Source organism: Artemia franciscana, chromosome 7 (assembly GCF_032884065.1).
Source record: "Artemia franciscana chromosome 7, ASM3288406v1, whole genome shotgun sequence".
NCBI lineage: Eukaryota > Metazoa > Arthropoda > Branchiopoda > Anostraca > Artemiidae > Artemia > Artemia franciscana.
In genome coordinates, this window is record NC_088869.1 from 28,112,361 (window position 1) to 28,126,916 (window position 14,556).

Consider the following 14,556-nt stretch of genomic DNA (forward strand, 5'->3'; position numbering starts at 1 on the left):
TTTTTTTGCAGTTCAATGTGATTTTTGCTGTTTCTTGTTCCATGCCTTTTTCTTTAACTGCTAAGAGAAATTTGTCATCTTATGTAGTTTTGCATGTGTCATCAATACTTAAAACGATACAACCACTCCTCGGGAACAGTCATGTAATTTTTGCTTTTGAAATGTGTATAAATGTGACACCACTCGCATGAACATTTAGTTTCCAAAATTAAGGCTTTAATAGAGTTTTCTCAAACTTGTAACCTACCTAGATTGTTTTTTTTTTTTTCAGACCAGAAAATCTCAGAAAAAAAAAAAAATCTGGAACTTTGCAGGAAAAAATTTATATATACATATGATCCATACATATACTCACAAAGCTTACATTAATTACTTTTATGTTTTTCTTTCTTGTAGGGGTCCCTACGATTTTAATTTCGATTCTATAGAAGATGGTGAATGGCTGAAAAAGGATGCTAAACTGCCGAGTGCCAACTATGAAGAATGTCTGCAACGTGTTGCAAATGTCGTGCAAGAAATACATCTTCTTGATGAATTGGAATCCGTTGATATAACAGCGATTAGCTATTATTTCGACCGAGCAACTGAACAAGGACTAATAGGTAAGAGAAATTTAAAGTGTTGTAGAATTGAATTAAAAACGAAATCAGGACCTTGTTTGGTAATTCGTAGGTTAATATCGGTTTGAAGTTTTCTAACACCAGAGTTGTTGAAACTTTTTCCAAATATCTTTTCATCTTTCAAGGTGTTTGTATGATTTAGATTCCTAAGCAGACACGAAACATGGGATTCAAGACTTGTTGAAATAGGTGTATATACCACCAAACTTCAAGTACTCTGAAGTATTTTAACTTTAACCATACGTTTTCCGTAAATAGCATAAACAATAAAAAATTCCATAGTTTAAGTTAATGCCAGGGGCTGCCCTCTCCTTAATACCTCGCTTTTCACGCTAAAGTTTTTCTGTGAATAACCCGCCCCCTAGTAGAAAGTTGCTCCCGCAGAAGATTCCCTCTGGAAAATTAATTCCATGGAAAACTCCTCTATGGCGAATTTCTCCCGTGAAAATTCCCCCATCCTACGGAAAGATACTCTAGACAACTCCAACCGGTTAGGTCCCGCCGGACAATTCCCCTTAACATCTCCACATGTAAAATTGAGTCGTCAAAGAGAAAGTAAGACTAATAAAAAGAAATTCGTATAAGAATTCTGGCACATTTGGCAATTCTCCTTCAGTGTAAAATTTTCCCTTGAATTCCCTACCCATGAAAAATTCTTCCTGTTGCAAATCCCCCAATCAGAAAATTCACCCCCCCTCCCATTCGAAAAATCTATGCATACTTTCCAATAACAAATACTATACGTAAACAACTATGTTGAACAAGATGGCTATCTCAAAATTTTCATTGGACGACTTTGAGGAAAACAGGGAAGGGGGCTAGTTGCCCCTCAATATTTTGGTCATTTGAAGGGCACTAGAGCTTTTAATTTTCGTTCGTATGAGCCCTTTCCCAATATTCTAGGAAGTATCAGTTTGATGCGATCACCCCTGGAAAAAAAAACAAATAAAAACAATTAAATACGCATCTTTGATCTTTCTTTTGAAAAAAAAGAAAATTCCATATTCTTTCAGATAGGAGCTTGAAACTTCTGCAAGATGGATCTCGGATACACTGAATCTGATGATGAGATTTTTATTAAGATCCCTTGACTTTTAGGGGGTGTTTCTCCCCTTTTTCGAAAATCAGGCAAATTTTCTCAGGCTCGTAGCTTTTGATGGGTAACACTAGACTTAATGAATTTTATATATTTGGAATCAGCATAACAAGTCGGTTCTTTTAATATATATATGTATATATATATATATTAAACAGCACAAAAAAAAAAAAAAAAAAAAAAAAAAAAAAAAAAAAAAAAAAAAAAAAAAAAAAAAAAAAAAAAAAAAGAGAGAGAGAGACAGAAGGAGAAAAGGAAGACTGTTTTCCTAAATTAGTGATTAATATAGACCAATATATATATATATATATATATATATATATATATATATATATATATATATATATATTATCAAAATTCAGTTTGTTAGAGTTTCAGTTACTATTGAGCCGTGTCGCTCCTTACTTACAGTTCGTTATCACGAACCGTTTGAAAGCGGTGGATGCAGTGAAGATGTATTAACCAGAATAGTCAAAACGCATGTTAATTTCTTTCGCAGTTGAAAAAAGTTTGGAAGAACAAGAAATTAACTCTGCGAAATGAGATTAGAATATTGGAAGCTAGGGAATAGAAGTGGTCTAGTATGGCTATAAAAACAATAATCTCTACGAAAATAACGGCCTGATTCCACATTCTGAGAATGTAATGAAAGAAAACTTAAGATAGCTTGGCCATGGTTTACGGATGAAGGACGACAGATTGCCGAAAATTATGTTTTTCGACCATCCAACTGGGGCCAAATAAAATTCAGATCTGTCCCAAATAAGGTGAGATGACGTCTCACAGAATTATTTAAAGGAAATTGGGTGGTAGGGGTAAATAGTTAAGTTTTGAATATATTAAGGTGAAGGATTAGCGTATTATAGATAGTTGTCAAATAAGGGATTTTTGAAACATCTAAGGAATTAATAGTCCCTAAGGGGTAACGTATAATTATGTTATCGTTAGTTTTCTAAAACAGAGTTGGGTAGATCATGTTGCGTAGAGCATTTTTTGTTCTATCTAATAAAAAAAAAATTCCTAAGAAATATATCAAGAGTAAGAATAGCATACAAAGATACTCTTATCTGGAGTAGGACTTGCACCAATACCAAAATTCGCACTGCCCAACCCTGACAGACTCCACACTTTTCAAAATTCGACTGTACATTATGTGCTAGTACTGCCTTCAAGATCTAGACTTAGAGTATTCAGAAGTTAGAATAAGATCATATACCGTACTTATAAATAATTCTTTCCGACCTTCAGCTTCGTTACCCATGGACATTTAGGCGTTATTGAATCCAGCCTATTTTTAATTATGCCTGGACTTATTAAGGGTCGCAGGAATATCCGTAGGAACGTTCCGTTCGAGCGATATGGCATTTCGAAAGCATGGAAAACGGCTGAAGTGTAAACCGCAGAGAAACATCGAGTTCACTTGTCAAAACTGTAGCGGCTCAAAAAATGTTCATTGTTTTAAACAAAAAAAAACTAATCGGAACTTCAATAGTATAGGTTCTTCGTTCAAAATAAATCATTCGGTGCGAGTTCTCAACTTAATACGGTTTTTAAAATAATCAGATTTAAAGAACATTATAATTTGCTTGCTAAAATGTGTCACAAAAATCAACCTATGAAATTAAAGCTTTGAACAGAAGCAAGTATACAACAGTAATCTTTCGTTTCTCTTAAAGAAATTTAGAAATTACACATCAATGAAAATATAGAAAAGGAGCATTAATAAACCGCATGGAATATGAGTTACCTCAGTCCTTTGGATAAACAGATTTCGAGGGCGGGGGGAGACTTGAAAAATTGGAAAAGGGCCGAGGCCCCCTAGATGCAAAATTGCTTTTTTCTATGAAAAAGGAGCCACTCATAGTTCGAAAATACTTTACAATGCTTGATTTTGCCTAATTTCCTTGACGAAAAATGAGATGGCTTTGAAACAATTCCCCAATCATATACAGAACAATTCTGTTCGTTTTAAGTTTTAATGTTGCTCCTATCTTTCAGTTGAAAAAATTCAGTCCTACCTTTCAGCTGACGAAAATATTTGTAAAAATTACATTTTAAATAACCAGACTCTTTTAAATCGATTGGCTCTTCTTCTTCATAAGGTGTGAGGTCAATGAAGACCAGAGGTAGGTTATTTCACCTCTTTATTGAATTGGCTTTAGCACTGGAACTTGAGTATGACGTATTAAACAAGTTCCGTACAGTTGAAGCAGCATACGGATCGCTATTACATTTGTTTCTTCTTTAGTCAAAGAGTTCATGGAAAGGAACCGTAAGTAATAAGCAACTCAGATCACCGAAACTAAAAAAAAACAACAAATTTTGATATCAGTTAATTCATCAGAAGAATTGGCTTTTATGATGATCTCAAATGTATAGAATTCATGAAGTTTAATTTTACTCATCAAAAGCTGTGGACCTGAGGAAGTTTGCCTGATTTTTGAAAAAAGGGAGAAACACCCCCAAAAAATAAAGGGATCTTAAAGAAAATTACACCATTAGAGTCAGCATATTTGAGGACACTAACTTCGTAGTAACGAACTGTAGTAAGGAGCGACCCAGCTCAATAGTAACCGAAACTCTAAAGACTGGAATTTCGATTCCAATAGTTACATCAAAAGAATCGCATTTTTATGCTGATTTTAAATATATAAGTTTCATGAAGTTTAGTATTACCTATGATCGAATCACGCTGCAGGAATGCACTGCAGGGCCGACGCAGAGACCTTAGTAGTCAAGAAGCGTCGTTAATTCTTAAATAATAAATAATTAGTATTACCTATCACAAGTTACGAGTTAATCGCAAACACCCCTAAAAGTCATAAAATCTTAACGAAAATCACACCATCAGATTCAGCGTATCAGAGAACCCTACTGTTGAAGTTTCAAGCTCCTATCTACAAAAATGTGGAATTTTGTATTTTTTGCCAGAAGTCAGATCACGGATGCGTGTTTATTTGTTTGTTGTTTTTTTTTCCAGGGGTGATCGTATTCACCCAGTGGTCCTAGAATGTGGCGAGAGGGCTCATTATAACGAGAATTAAAAGTTATAGTGCCCTTTTTAAGTGAACAAAACTTGGAGGCAAGCTTACTTATCATATTGGTTAAGAACATTGACAATAAAAGGAACAAAATAATTCATGTAACGGCTTTTCATGCACCTAGATGGCATCAGTCGAAAGGCGTTGGTTCGCATATTATAACAAATAATCGTCAATTTATACTGTCCATCTCTTGCTCCACTGCGCTTCCTCTTGAATTTGTTTGACCTTTGAATGCTATCTGGCGTCTTCTTAAAGTCAAAACAGCGGCAGTTTCGAGAAAGTAAATGGTGCTAATATCAAATGTAGTGATTTTAGTTCATATAATTTGACTTTTTCGTTCATTACTGTTATTGTTATAGCACAAGCTAACTGTCCAATTTTTGATTAGCTTCACCGTCACAGCAAAACAAAGCACATGAAATCACAAACAAAGCTAAGTTTAGGTGATGCTTTGGCTGCTATTTTAGCGCCAGCAACGCCATCTGAAGTTCACGAATGCCAAAAAGTCTCTTCTTCTTCTAGACATTACTTGATTTTAATCTACCTCCTTAATGTTTTGTCTTTAATTGTATTCAGTCTTTCTGGTCAACTCGGCAAGTAGGATAGGCTATTAGACGTCTCAAAAGTCATTACAATCGAGTGACGATTCTTTAAATTCATTATTTAGTAGATTTTTCTTTTTTTGGGGAGGGGGGGGGTTTGGTTTTGTGACATTCTTTCTTCGATTGGTTTGTAAAAATCCTAAAGAAAAACGAAATAGCAAATTATTGATAGTATTTGACTAAAGACGTCCTTTAATAAAATTAGAGTTTAGCTGTCTGTTTGCTGTTTCTAGTTAGAATACAAGCCTCGGATTACAACTACTGCTGCTGCTACTACTAACAACTCATTGCAGTGCCATGACACCTTTGGTCATTAGCTGGGCACAGTTATCCTCATCCCCAATCTGTTTGAAGCTTCACGCCTTACTCTCTCCCATGAGGGTCTGATATCCTTTAAATCATTCTCTATATAATCTTCCCACCCCGTACAGTGCTAAAATGCTTTTTGTTTCGCCCTCAATTGGTGGCCAAAAAATAATTTTTGGCAATCTCTCATTATTCATCCGCTTAGCGTGGCCCATCCATCCTAACCTTTCTTTCATTATAGAAATATGGCCCTTTTTATTTGCACAAATTGATCTTCCATGGAGATTTTTTTTTTTCTCATTTGATACATTTTCAACCGTCCACAGTCAAAATAAATGTTTATAGTTGAAATTGAAAGGTTACTTGAAATATGTTCTCGTTTTAACTGTGAGTAAGTCTTGACTTTTTCGTTCGGCATGTGAAGATAAAACTATCAAGAACGATGTGAGTTAGTTCGACCGAGTTAATTCGGAAATTCATCTATTCAATCATCAGAGTTATCTGATAATTGACAAGTAATATTTTTGAGAACTGTTGTGCACTAATTAACCCTAAAGCATTCCAGCCAGCACGTGGCAGAACAAGAACACATGATATTTCCCGAAAGTTGAAAAGAATTACTCAAGAGTTGAAAATAAATGCAAGCAAAATTTCATAGAAGATAATGATGTACATTTGAATACCCAAACTATTCAAAGATGTATATTTTGGGCTCTAGTCAGTGGCGTAAATTCTTCCAAATCCTAAGGGGGTGAATTGGAAGTAATTTTCACAAATCAAGTAAAAACTGAAAAGTGAGCCATATAGTACCATAAAGGTAAAGATATACCAAAGAAAACTGACCCGTTTTGTGGGTGCTTGAGTTATGCGGGCTTATATTAGTTTTGACAAGATTTTGAAGAATCTTAATTTCAGCTAGGGGGGGGGGGGTAAACCGAAGTCTGGGAGGGTAGCTGCCTATCTGCCCTATTGCAAATTAAGCCCCTCGTTCTGGTTATTTCAATTTAATATATTTGAAGAAAAGAAAATCAACACCCTCAAAAAATCTCGTTAACAGAATTCTTTTGCTGGTTTTTATACATTTTTGAATCAGTTTTATTTTCAGACCCGTTCAAAGGTGGAAGCCTAACTGTGCAAAGCTTTTTTCAAGCTGCTAGAAAAGGTAAGCTCTCTCTTTCAAAGTAACAACATTGATTGTTTATCAAGAAATCTAAAATACAGTTGGTTGAAAGTAGTCTTGAGATAGTCTTCAGCGAACCTGGCATCAATTTAATGGAAGACGATATTCTTCGGACTAACTGTTTTAAAAGTTTCTAAAGGTTGACAACAGCAAGGTCTTAATTGATGACAGAAAAGCAAGTTGCTCCCTGAAATACTGTATCGGCAAATTCGACCACAAGTTGCTACAATATTTCGTGTTGCCCCAGCAACGTAAGCTGAGTTGATTTGATTTTCACTAAAAGAGCGAAACACACACTCAACAAGGCTTAAATACCTTTAGATGGTGCTCATTTGTGTGAGTGTGGTTTTGATATCCTTGATAGATGTATGTATACCACGGAGAAAACAAAGAGATTTCTTTCCTGTAATTATGAAGTAGAACTGTGCTTCAATTCATTTGTTTACGTCAGAGGCGTATTTTTGTGATACATAACAATTGTAACATGAAATATGCCAGGAGCCTGACCGTTTTTTTTGTATTGTTTTCTGGAAATAGGAACAAAAAAAAATATGCGATTCCGCAGCCAATTTGTTGTGTGTACAAAACGAACAGTCAGAATAATTAAGAACACCTCTAAGAATAATTAAGAACACCTCTTTAGACTTATTATAATTAATTATTATAAAGATTTGTTTAAGTATGGCTTGCTTGAACTGGTTTTGTAGAAAAAAAGTCAGCTGATATTATTTTTTGAAAAGAGACTATTCTGCATCGACAGTTTCTCCCAATTTTTATGGGATATGTCTGTTTTTAGCAATGGTTTCTGGATTTTTTTTTTTCGAACTCTTTGAATAGTGTCAGAATTTTTCTTTAGTTTCTCTCGAGACCACGTGTATACTTCAATTGGTCTTTAATCTAAAATCTTTACTTAAATTCTTTTTTGCCTGTTTCTGCGATGTCATTAATCCTTATTTTCTACGTTTCTTTTGCCTAACCCTTTCACTTTATATTGTTTGCATCAGATTAAGCTTGTCTCGAAGCCCCTACCCATGCTAAAATGTGTTTTTCCTCTGTTTTCAAGATGAGGAACTATGAAACTCCAGTCTAGGGTTTTGGACCTTGAAAAATAGCTTACTCACCTATTTATTGACTTAAAAAACAGTTGATGTTTTCATTTCTGTTCCAATCTGTCCCCTACAGATGTTCTACATCCTCTAGTTGGATGCGATCACCCTTGGGCTTAAAAACAGGAAAAAGGAGGGGCATTAGTGCTACAACTAACAACTTACTGCAACGCAAATCCTCCTGAGGACAATCCACCTGTGAATGCTCATATTCCACCCCAATCCATTCGAAGCTTCACTCTTTACTCCTTCTCGTGTAGTTCCAGTTTCATTCAAATCCTTTCTTGTGACCTATTTCCACTCCACTCTGGGACGATCGACTTTTTGTTTGGCCCCAGTTGAGCGATCAAACAAAGTGCAATCTTATGCTTTTCTCAATCTAGATGAAAAGCTTATCATCCCTCATAAGGAACTTGGCCCAGCCGTCATAACCTTCTTTTATAATAACCCTAGAAAGTGACTCCGAACCATATTGTTTGTACGTTTTATTGTTTGTCATGTGGCCATTTGAACGGGTTGCCAAAACTATTATTAGATAGTTCCTTGGGAATTATCCAGAAAATTTTGCTCAGCCTTTTAGCACTATCACGACTGTGACTTCCAACGTTCTTATTCTTCTAAACTTTTTTTTAACTGCGAAAAAAAACACCCTTCACCATAGCTACTCTATTTCTTACATCTTCACTGAATTCGCCATCTTTACTACTAATACTATCCAGGTAAGTGAAGCCATCCTCTCGATCGATTTTCTCGCTACCTAAAATCGGCTCTTCAACCCTATCTATTCCTAGTCTAAGTGACCTATTCTTCTTAACATTTCTTTCTGCGCCTTATATAATCACTAGCTTGATCGGGTGCCACTTCGGAAAATGTTATTCAGACGGACATTATTTACTGGTTGTTTGTCAGCCTTTTTCGACATCTTTCGCTTTGCTTACTTATTAATTTTCAGTTTTATTGTCTCAACGAGGAATTGTGCTTCTGAGACAGAGACAAGTCAGCGTTCTATTTTTTTTATCTTTCAGTTAAATTGTATTTCTGTTTCAATATCCTAGTCATTAAGGTCGATAGCAAGCTTTTGTAAAAGTTTATATTTCTTGGTATGTATTTTCCTAAAGATCATTATTTTTACTTGATAAAGTTGTTATTATCAGCTAAACCATTTTTCAGTTACTTTTCTTTTTCCTTTTGTAGCATGTGAGACCCCTAATGCGGACCAGCCTTTTGCCTGTGTGGATCTGCTTTTCATATCAATGTTACTGCGAAGTTTTGGCTTAAGTCCAGACAAAGTAATCAATGTAAGTTTGTTTCATAGCTTCAGTTTTTTTGTTTTCATTTTACTACGCTGATTTCGTAAAGGGAATCCAAAAAATCTATATTCATATAAATATTAGCAAAAAATCCGTTTTTGTCACCTACTTCTATCCGCTAGGGTATTTGCCCTGACTTGCTACGGTTAGCTATGCAGACCTTCGTCCCTTGCGTATTTGTTACCATAACGTTACGTTTTCATTTCAAAGATTTGTTTTTGCCTATAGTTTTAGAATCCTATATTCTTTTCAAATCATTATTGGTCCAAAATTATTCCAAAAAATTCATATTAATTTTTACCTTTTAATTAATGCTTTTAAGCCAAATCCCGTGAATTACTGCTGTGAGTATTTTTACTTTGTAAGAGTATTGTCACATTTCTACTTTATGGAAACTAAATAACACAAAAGGAACTATCCTAAATAGAAAGAGTGCTGTTCTGTCAAGCCTCCTGTATGAACTAGTTTTACTTGCGTCCTACTGAAAATTCAATCCATCATAGAGCTAGTTGATTTTACTAGCTATTTTACTTTCCAAATATGTAGAATTTCTGACGCCCCTCAAAATTCTCTCAAAGACCCAACGAAATATTATGAAATTCGGGCGTAAAACTTGTTCTCCTGCCTTAGACCACCCTTTGTTTTCCGATCAAATTCTTCTCATTTTTCTTTCTTATAGAGCCTGCTTACCTTTAAAAAATATCTAACATAAATCCCCAGGGACTTAAAAGAGGTATCCGATTATTGCCGATGCAAACAACTATTTTGCATAAAAATTCGTCCGTGGCAATATCAAACGTCTGTCTATGAATCTTTTTAAAACGCTGATTCTACCCAGCTAAAGCTCGGATTATCGTTTTACAGGACATAATCATGGAAATTGTACAGTGTGGCCCATTCTCTTTCAGTGTTTAGTTAGATTACCGAAAACTTTCAATTTGCACTCAGACCATTCTTTGGTTTGATAACAATCATCCCTAGTTAAAAAGTTTTTTTTATAGCAAAAATATAGGTTTTTTTTTCTGTGAAAATGACTTACTGATTCGGATGGAAATCCAGAAGAAATTATTTTTATTTAAAGTGTTCTGTAGTCGCGTCTATTTGCATTTTTGTTATATGTTTTACATACTTTATACGTCATACTTTTGTCAAACGTTGTCCTGCCCTCTGTGTATTTAAAAGATTAATGATAAACGCTTATTGCGAAAACAAATTTGCGGAAATTAGGTAATAGCCTGAAACCCATTTAAATTGTGCCAGGTCACAATGAAAGCTGTACTATAGGAATTGCCATATATTCGTTTTAATTTCCCTTTGGCTACACAATTTAGCAACTGGGAAGTATTCTCCAATGAGGAATTGTCGGACCCCCTCTGCTTGTACAGTACTGGGTCTGGCACTCGATCCCTGCTCCCGTAGGGCCTGATATTCCATAGATATTATTCATTAGAGTCACCAAACAATCAAACCAGAAGAATAAGAATTAATTAACATTGAAACGCTCTAAAAGGACGAGCCAGGGCAGGAATTTGCTGGTGCTCTGATGGGATTTGTGAAAACTAATAGTTTAAACGGGAACGCGTAACCAATAACAAAATTTCGAAACAAAGTCCGGATATGTTGAAAAACATAAAAGTTTCGTTTTAATTTGTGTAGCGAATTGTCAAAGGCGAATAAAGATAGTAAAGATCCATTGTCTTTTGACAATAACGTGAGTAAGGTGAATAGTTTTAGCAACAGTAAAGTGCAACATGACTCTAGTTTTCTTATTTATTTCAGTACTGAATCAATATCTCATTGTCTCAACGTGATACGGTGGACAAGGCGATTTGCCTGTGCATTGATGCACATTGCTTGGTTTTGCCTTGGCTTTGGGCGTGGGACACTTCCAGACCCCCCCCCCAACCAACTTTTAGCAGAAAGGTAGAAATAATGTACCTTGTTTTAACTAGACTTTAAATATGTACGGTTGATTGACCAAGTGGCCCTCCAACAACCCCAACTTGAGACTAGCAGCTTGTAAGAAGGAACCTTGGCGTGCAAAATATTTTTGACGTTTATGATTGGGAGACTAAAGCGGGTCCAAGGAACATCCAGCACTTCTACCCCTTCGCCATCACCCACCTTTTCAGATTAATTTTATTCATACAAGTTTTCTTAGTCAATAATAAATTCTAGCTAAATTGTTCTCGTACTTGCAATATAAAAATAAAATTTTTAGCTGAAAATTAGGCTTGTTGCATCTTCTTTGATCCAGAATTTTTCAGAGACGTTCAATCTGTATGATTGGCAGACCAAACCATGGACCCTTTACCAACCCCAACTCTATCCCGCGAATGTTTAAATAAAAGCAGAGAAGTCGACATATGTGTGGTGAGCTTGTGACTTCTCCTTAAACCCCTCTCCCCGGGGTCCCCTTCTTCCCTTTCACATTTGAAAGAGAAGCCTAGACAAGAATCAGGTCGATCTGGTCCAGCCGTAGTCGAGAGAATAATATTTTTGCTGGTAATGCGTATTCATTGTGGGGGATGAAAAAATAATAATAATATACGTCCTTACGCTTCGTGTTCTTTAGAATATACATTCCAAAAATCTCGATGATCGACCCATTAGCTTTTTGTGTGAAGCAAACATTTTTTATTTCACGAGTGCCCACCTGTTCATTTTTTAGTCTGCTTCAAAGTCAAAATCCACATCAAGATTTCATCTTAAAATGAACGTACGGTTTTAGCTGCTTTTTGTATATAAGAGGATATCGGTTACAGCCAGATCTTCCAAAACCAGATGCATTTTCTACAAGCCCACATCTAATCAATCGTCTTGTCCATGAGCTAAGATGAGTGAAATCCACTCTCCACAATATGTGACTAAGCTTCCAAAGGTTAAAATCCCTGTAACTCATGTTACAGGAATGACAGGATCTTATCCATCATCAAACATTTGACTGCAAAAAAGTCTGAAAGTTGATACAGCACAAATAGACTGATAAATTTCGCTTGTTCATCTAGAATTTATCAGAGGACCGTAAAAAAAGAAAAAAAATTCGTATCCGTCATAATCTGAAAGGAGAAAGGAAGCTTATTCGCGCTCTTATCCATGACGAAAAACAGGGATTTTATCAAATATACCACGAGAAGTACAGAAGAGCAGTATTCGTCTGGCTACTCTCTTAAATCTCTCAACTTAAGAAGGTTGGGCAAAATTTGTATCTAAACATCATATGCATTTCAATATCTGTCCGGACGAAAGTGCGCAAATCCTGCGTTTCTTTTTTTTATCTTTTAAATACTATGCTCTCCAGTTTAAAAAGAAATTCTTCTTTCCGATCAAAATTTGTGATTTCTTCGATATTGGGAGGAAGTTAGAGCCCATAGCCAGCCTTCTTTGCTGCAACTTTTGTCCTTTTACTGGATTGTAGTCTTAGCTGTACCTCTTGTTACTTAACTTTCAACTAATATACTATATTTCTTAGTTATTGACAATTCTATCAACGTTATGAGCCACTTTTCAGACAAATAATGATGTGGTCTTCATAAATTATCATTTGGTCCGGTCCACTTACTTGTGCTTGGATAAACTCTGCTTAATGCTGATCTTTTTTTCCGTAAAAAGTTATTCTTTTCTTTCTTTCTTTTTAGCTACACAAGCAGATTGATGGTTATGAAACAAGCTGGGCTCTTGGAGCTGCAGTTCATATTCTCAACAACGGGATTTAGCAACCCAGTGCCAAGTTTTTAGTCCTGCCTTACATTCATACTGCCCTATTTATATATTACTGCCTTGTTTACGCCTATCTCTGCCTAATACATAGTTCTGTCATTTTTTTCGCTGCTAAAAATTATGCAATCAGGTTAGAATGGATGTTGTAATCTAAATGAAAACTGAATCTTTAAAATCCCTTTGTTTTTATTTTTTATCTTTGTTACTGTTCTAAATATTTTTCTTCTTTTTTTTACTGTATTACTTTTCCTAACATTGCCAAAAGATAAAATAAGTATTTTTTTTGCTTTTGACTTGTCTTTTTAAAAATATTTGAATAATGCAGCTTCAATACTAGTTTTTCTCGGTTAACACTGAGAAACTTATGAGGAGAGAGGATTTAGTTGACGGGGTGATAAAAAAAAAACAAGTAAAGTTTTTACTTTTTGAGAAAATAGTTATTTCTGAGATTTAATTCGATCATTTTTTTTTTATCTCGGCTATCTTTGGTAATGACTTAATTTGAACTTGTTTTTTTTAGATACTATTACAATTCGATTAGCGACACTTATTATTTTTTTTCCCCATTCCATAAGTGTACTTAAAAATTTTTGGATTGATTTTTCAATACAAAAGAATGAAGAGTTTCTGTATGTTTTCTCGATTTGTACTTATAGATATTTCTACTTGGTTGAAACGGAGCGTAATTTACGTTGCATTGGATATATATATATATATATATATATATATATATATATATATATATATATATATATATATATATGTATATACATAACTGTATATACATACTCATATCAGTGACACGAAGAATAAGAGTTTCGTAGTTAGTTGATTGAAATTTCTGTTAGGGAGTTCTTGACCGTTCTTATTCAAAAATTGACACCAAAATTTTATCTGCGTCGTGCAGAGCAATGAGGTCCACTCAAGCGTTGGGAGGGGGGGTGGTAGGTTGCTAGTTCACAGGATTTGGTCCTTTAAAAGGACAATAGAACCATGAAGAATAAAAAGAATAGAGCTTTTATGCTCGTTATTTATTCCATTCTTTTATTCTACAAATTAGTATGACTCTGGGTTAAGAGCAAAATTTTGCCCCAAAATGTTAGAGAATCTGGCGGCTATTCTTTTTTCTATCTCTATAAATAAAACTTGAAATTAGCAATCAAATGAGCGCTTGACGACCAAGCTCTACCTTTGGGACACACTACCTTTGGGGGGAAAATAATAGTAACAATAGATGGAAAACTCGTCGTTTTCTATAATAGTTCGATTCACAATAGTATTTACTAATGTTAAGATTTAGCTCAGCCGGACACATTAATAATAATATTTTGCTCAACTCTGGAGCCAATGTCTCGGCGTTGGCCTAATCTTCTAGTGAATGCACCTTTGTGTGGGCTGACGAGAATGATATTGCGTTAAAATTTATAAAATTCGTTCCCAGTCTCTTTAAAATTACTTAACTATTTTAAGTTGCCGCAATGATTCGAAGATATACGATGAAAGAACTCGTGAGGATTTTACGATCATCTTGAGAATGTAACAGACATTTTACTGATTTTCAACAGGACAAGA

At 35.0% G+C, this 14,556-nt stretch overlaps 1 protein-coding gene across 4 annotated transcripts in view; it reads left to right on the plus strand.

The window, feature by feature from the left end:
* The window catches only part of LOC136029101 (ectonucleoside triphosphate diphosphohydrolase 6-like), an 80,496-nt gene extending 66,886 nt beyond the window's left edge, over positions 1-13,610 (plus strand). For all 4 annotated transcript variants that reach the window (XM_065707167.1, XM_065707165.1, XM_065707168.1 and 1 more), the window contains 4 exons: positions 397-602; positions 6,774-6,830; positions 9,149-9,252; positions 12,903-13,610. In XM_065707167.1, the coding sequence (XP_065563239.1) occupies positions 397-602; positions 6,774-6,830; positions 9,149-9,252; positions 12,903-12,980 (445 nt within the window). In that variant the 3' untranslated portion in view covers positions 12,981-13,610. The remainder of the gene's footprint in view (positions 1-396; positions 603-6,773; positions 6,831-9,148; positions 9,253-12,902) is intronic.
* Positions 13,611-14,556: the final 946 nt, after the last annotated feature.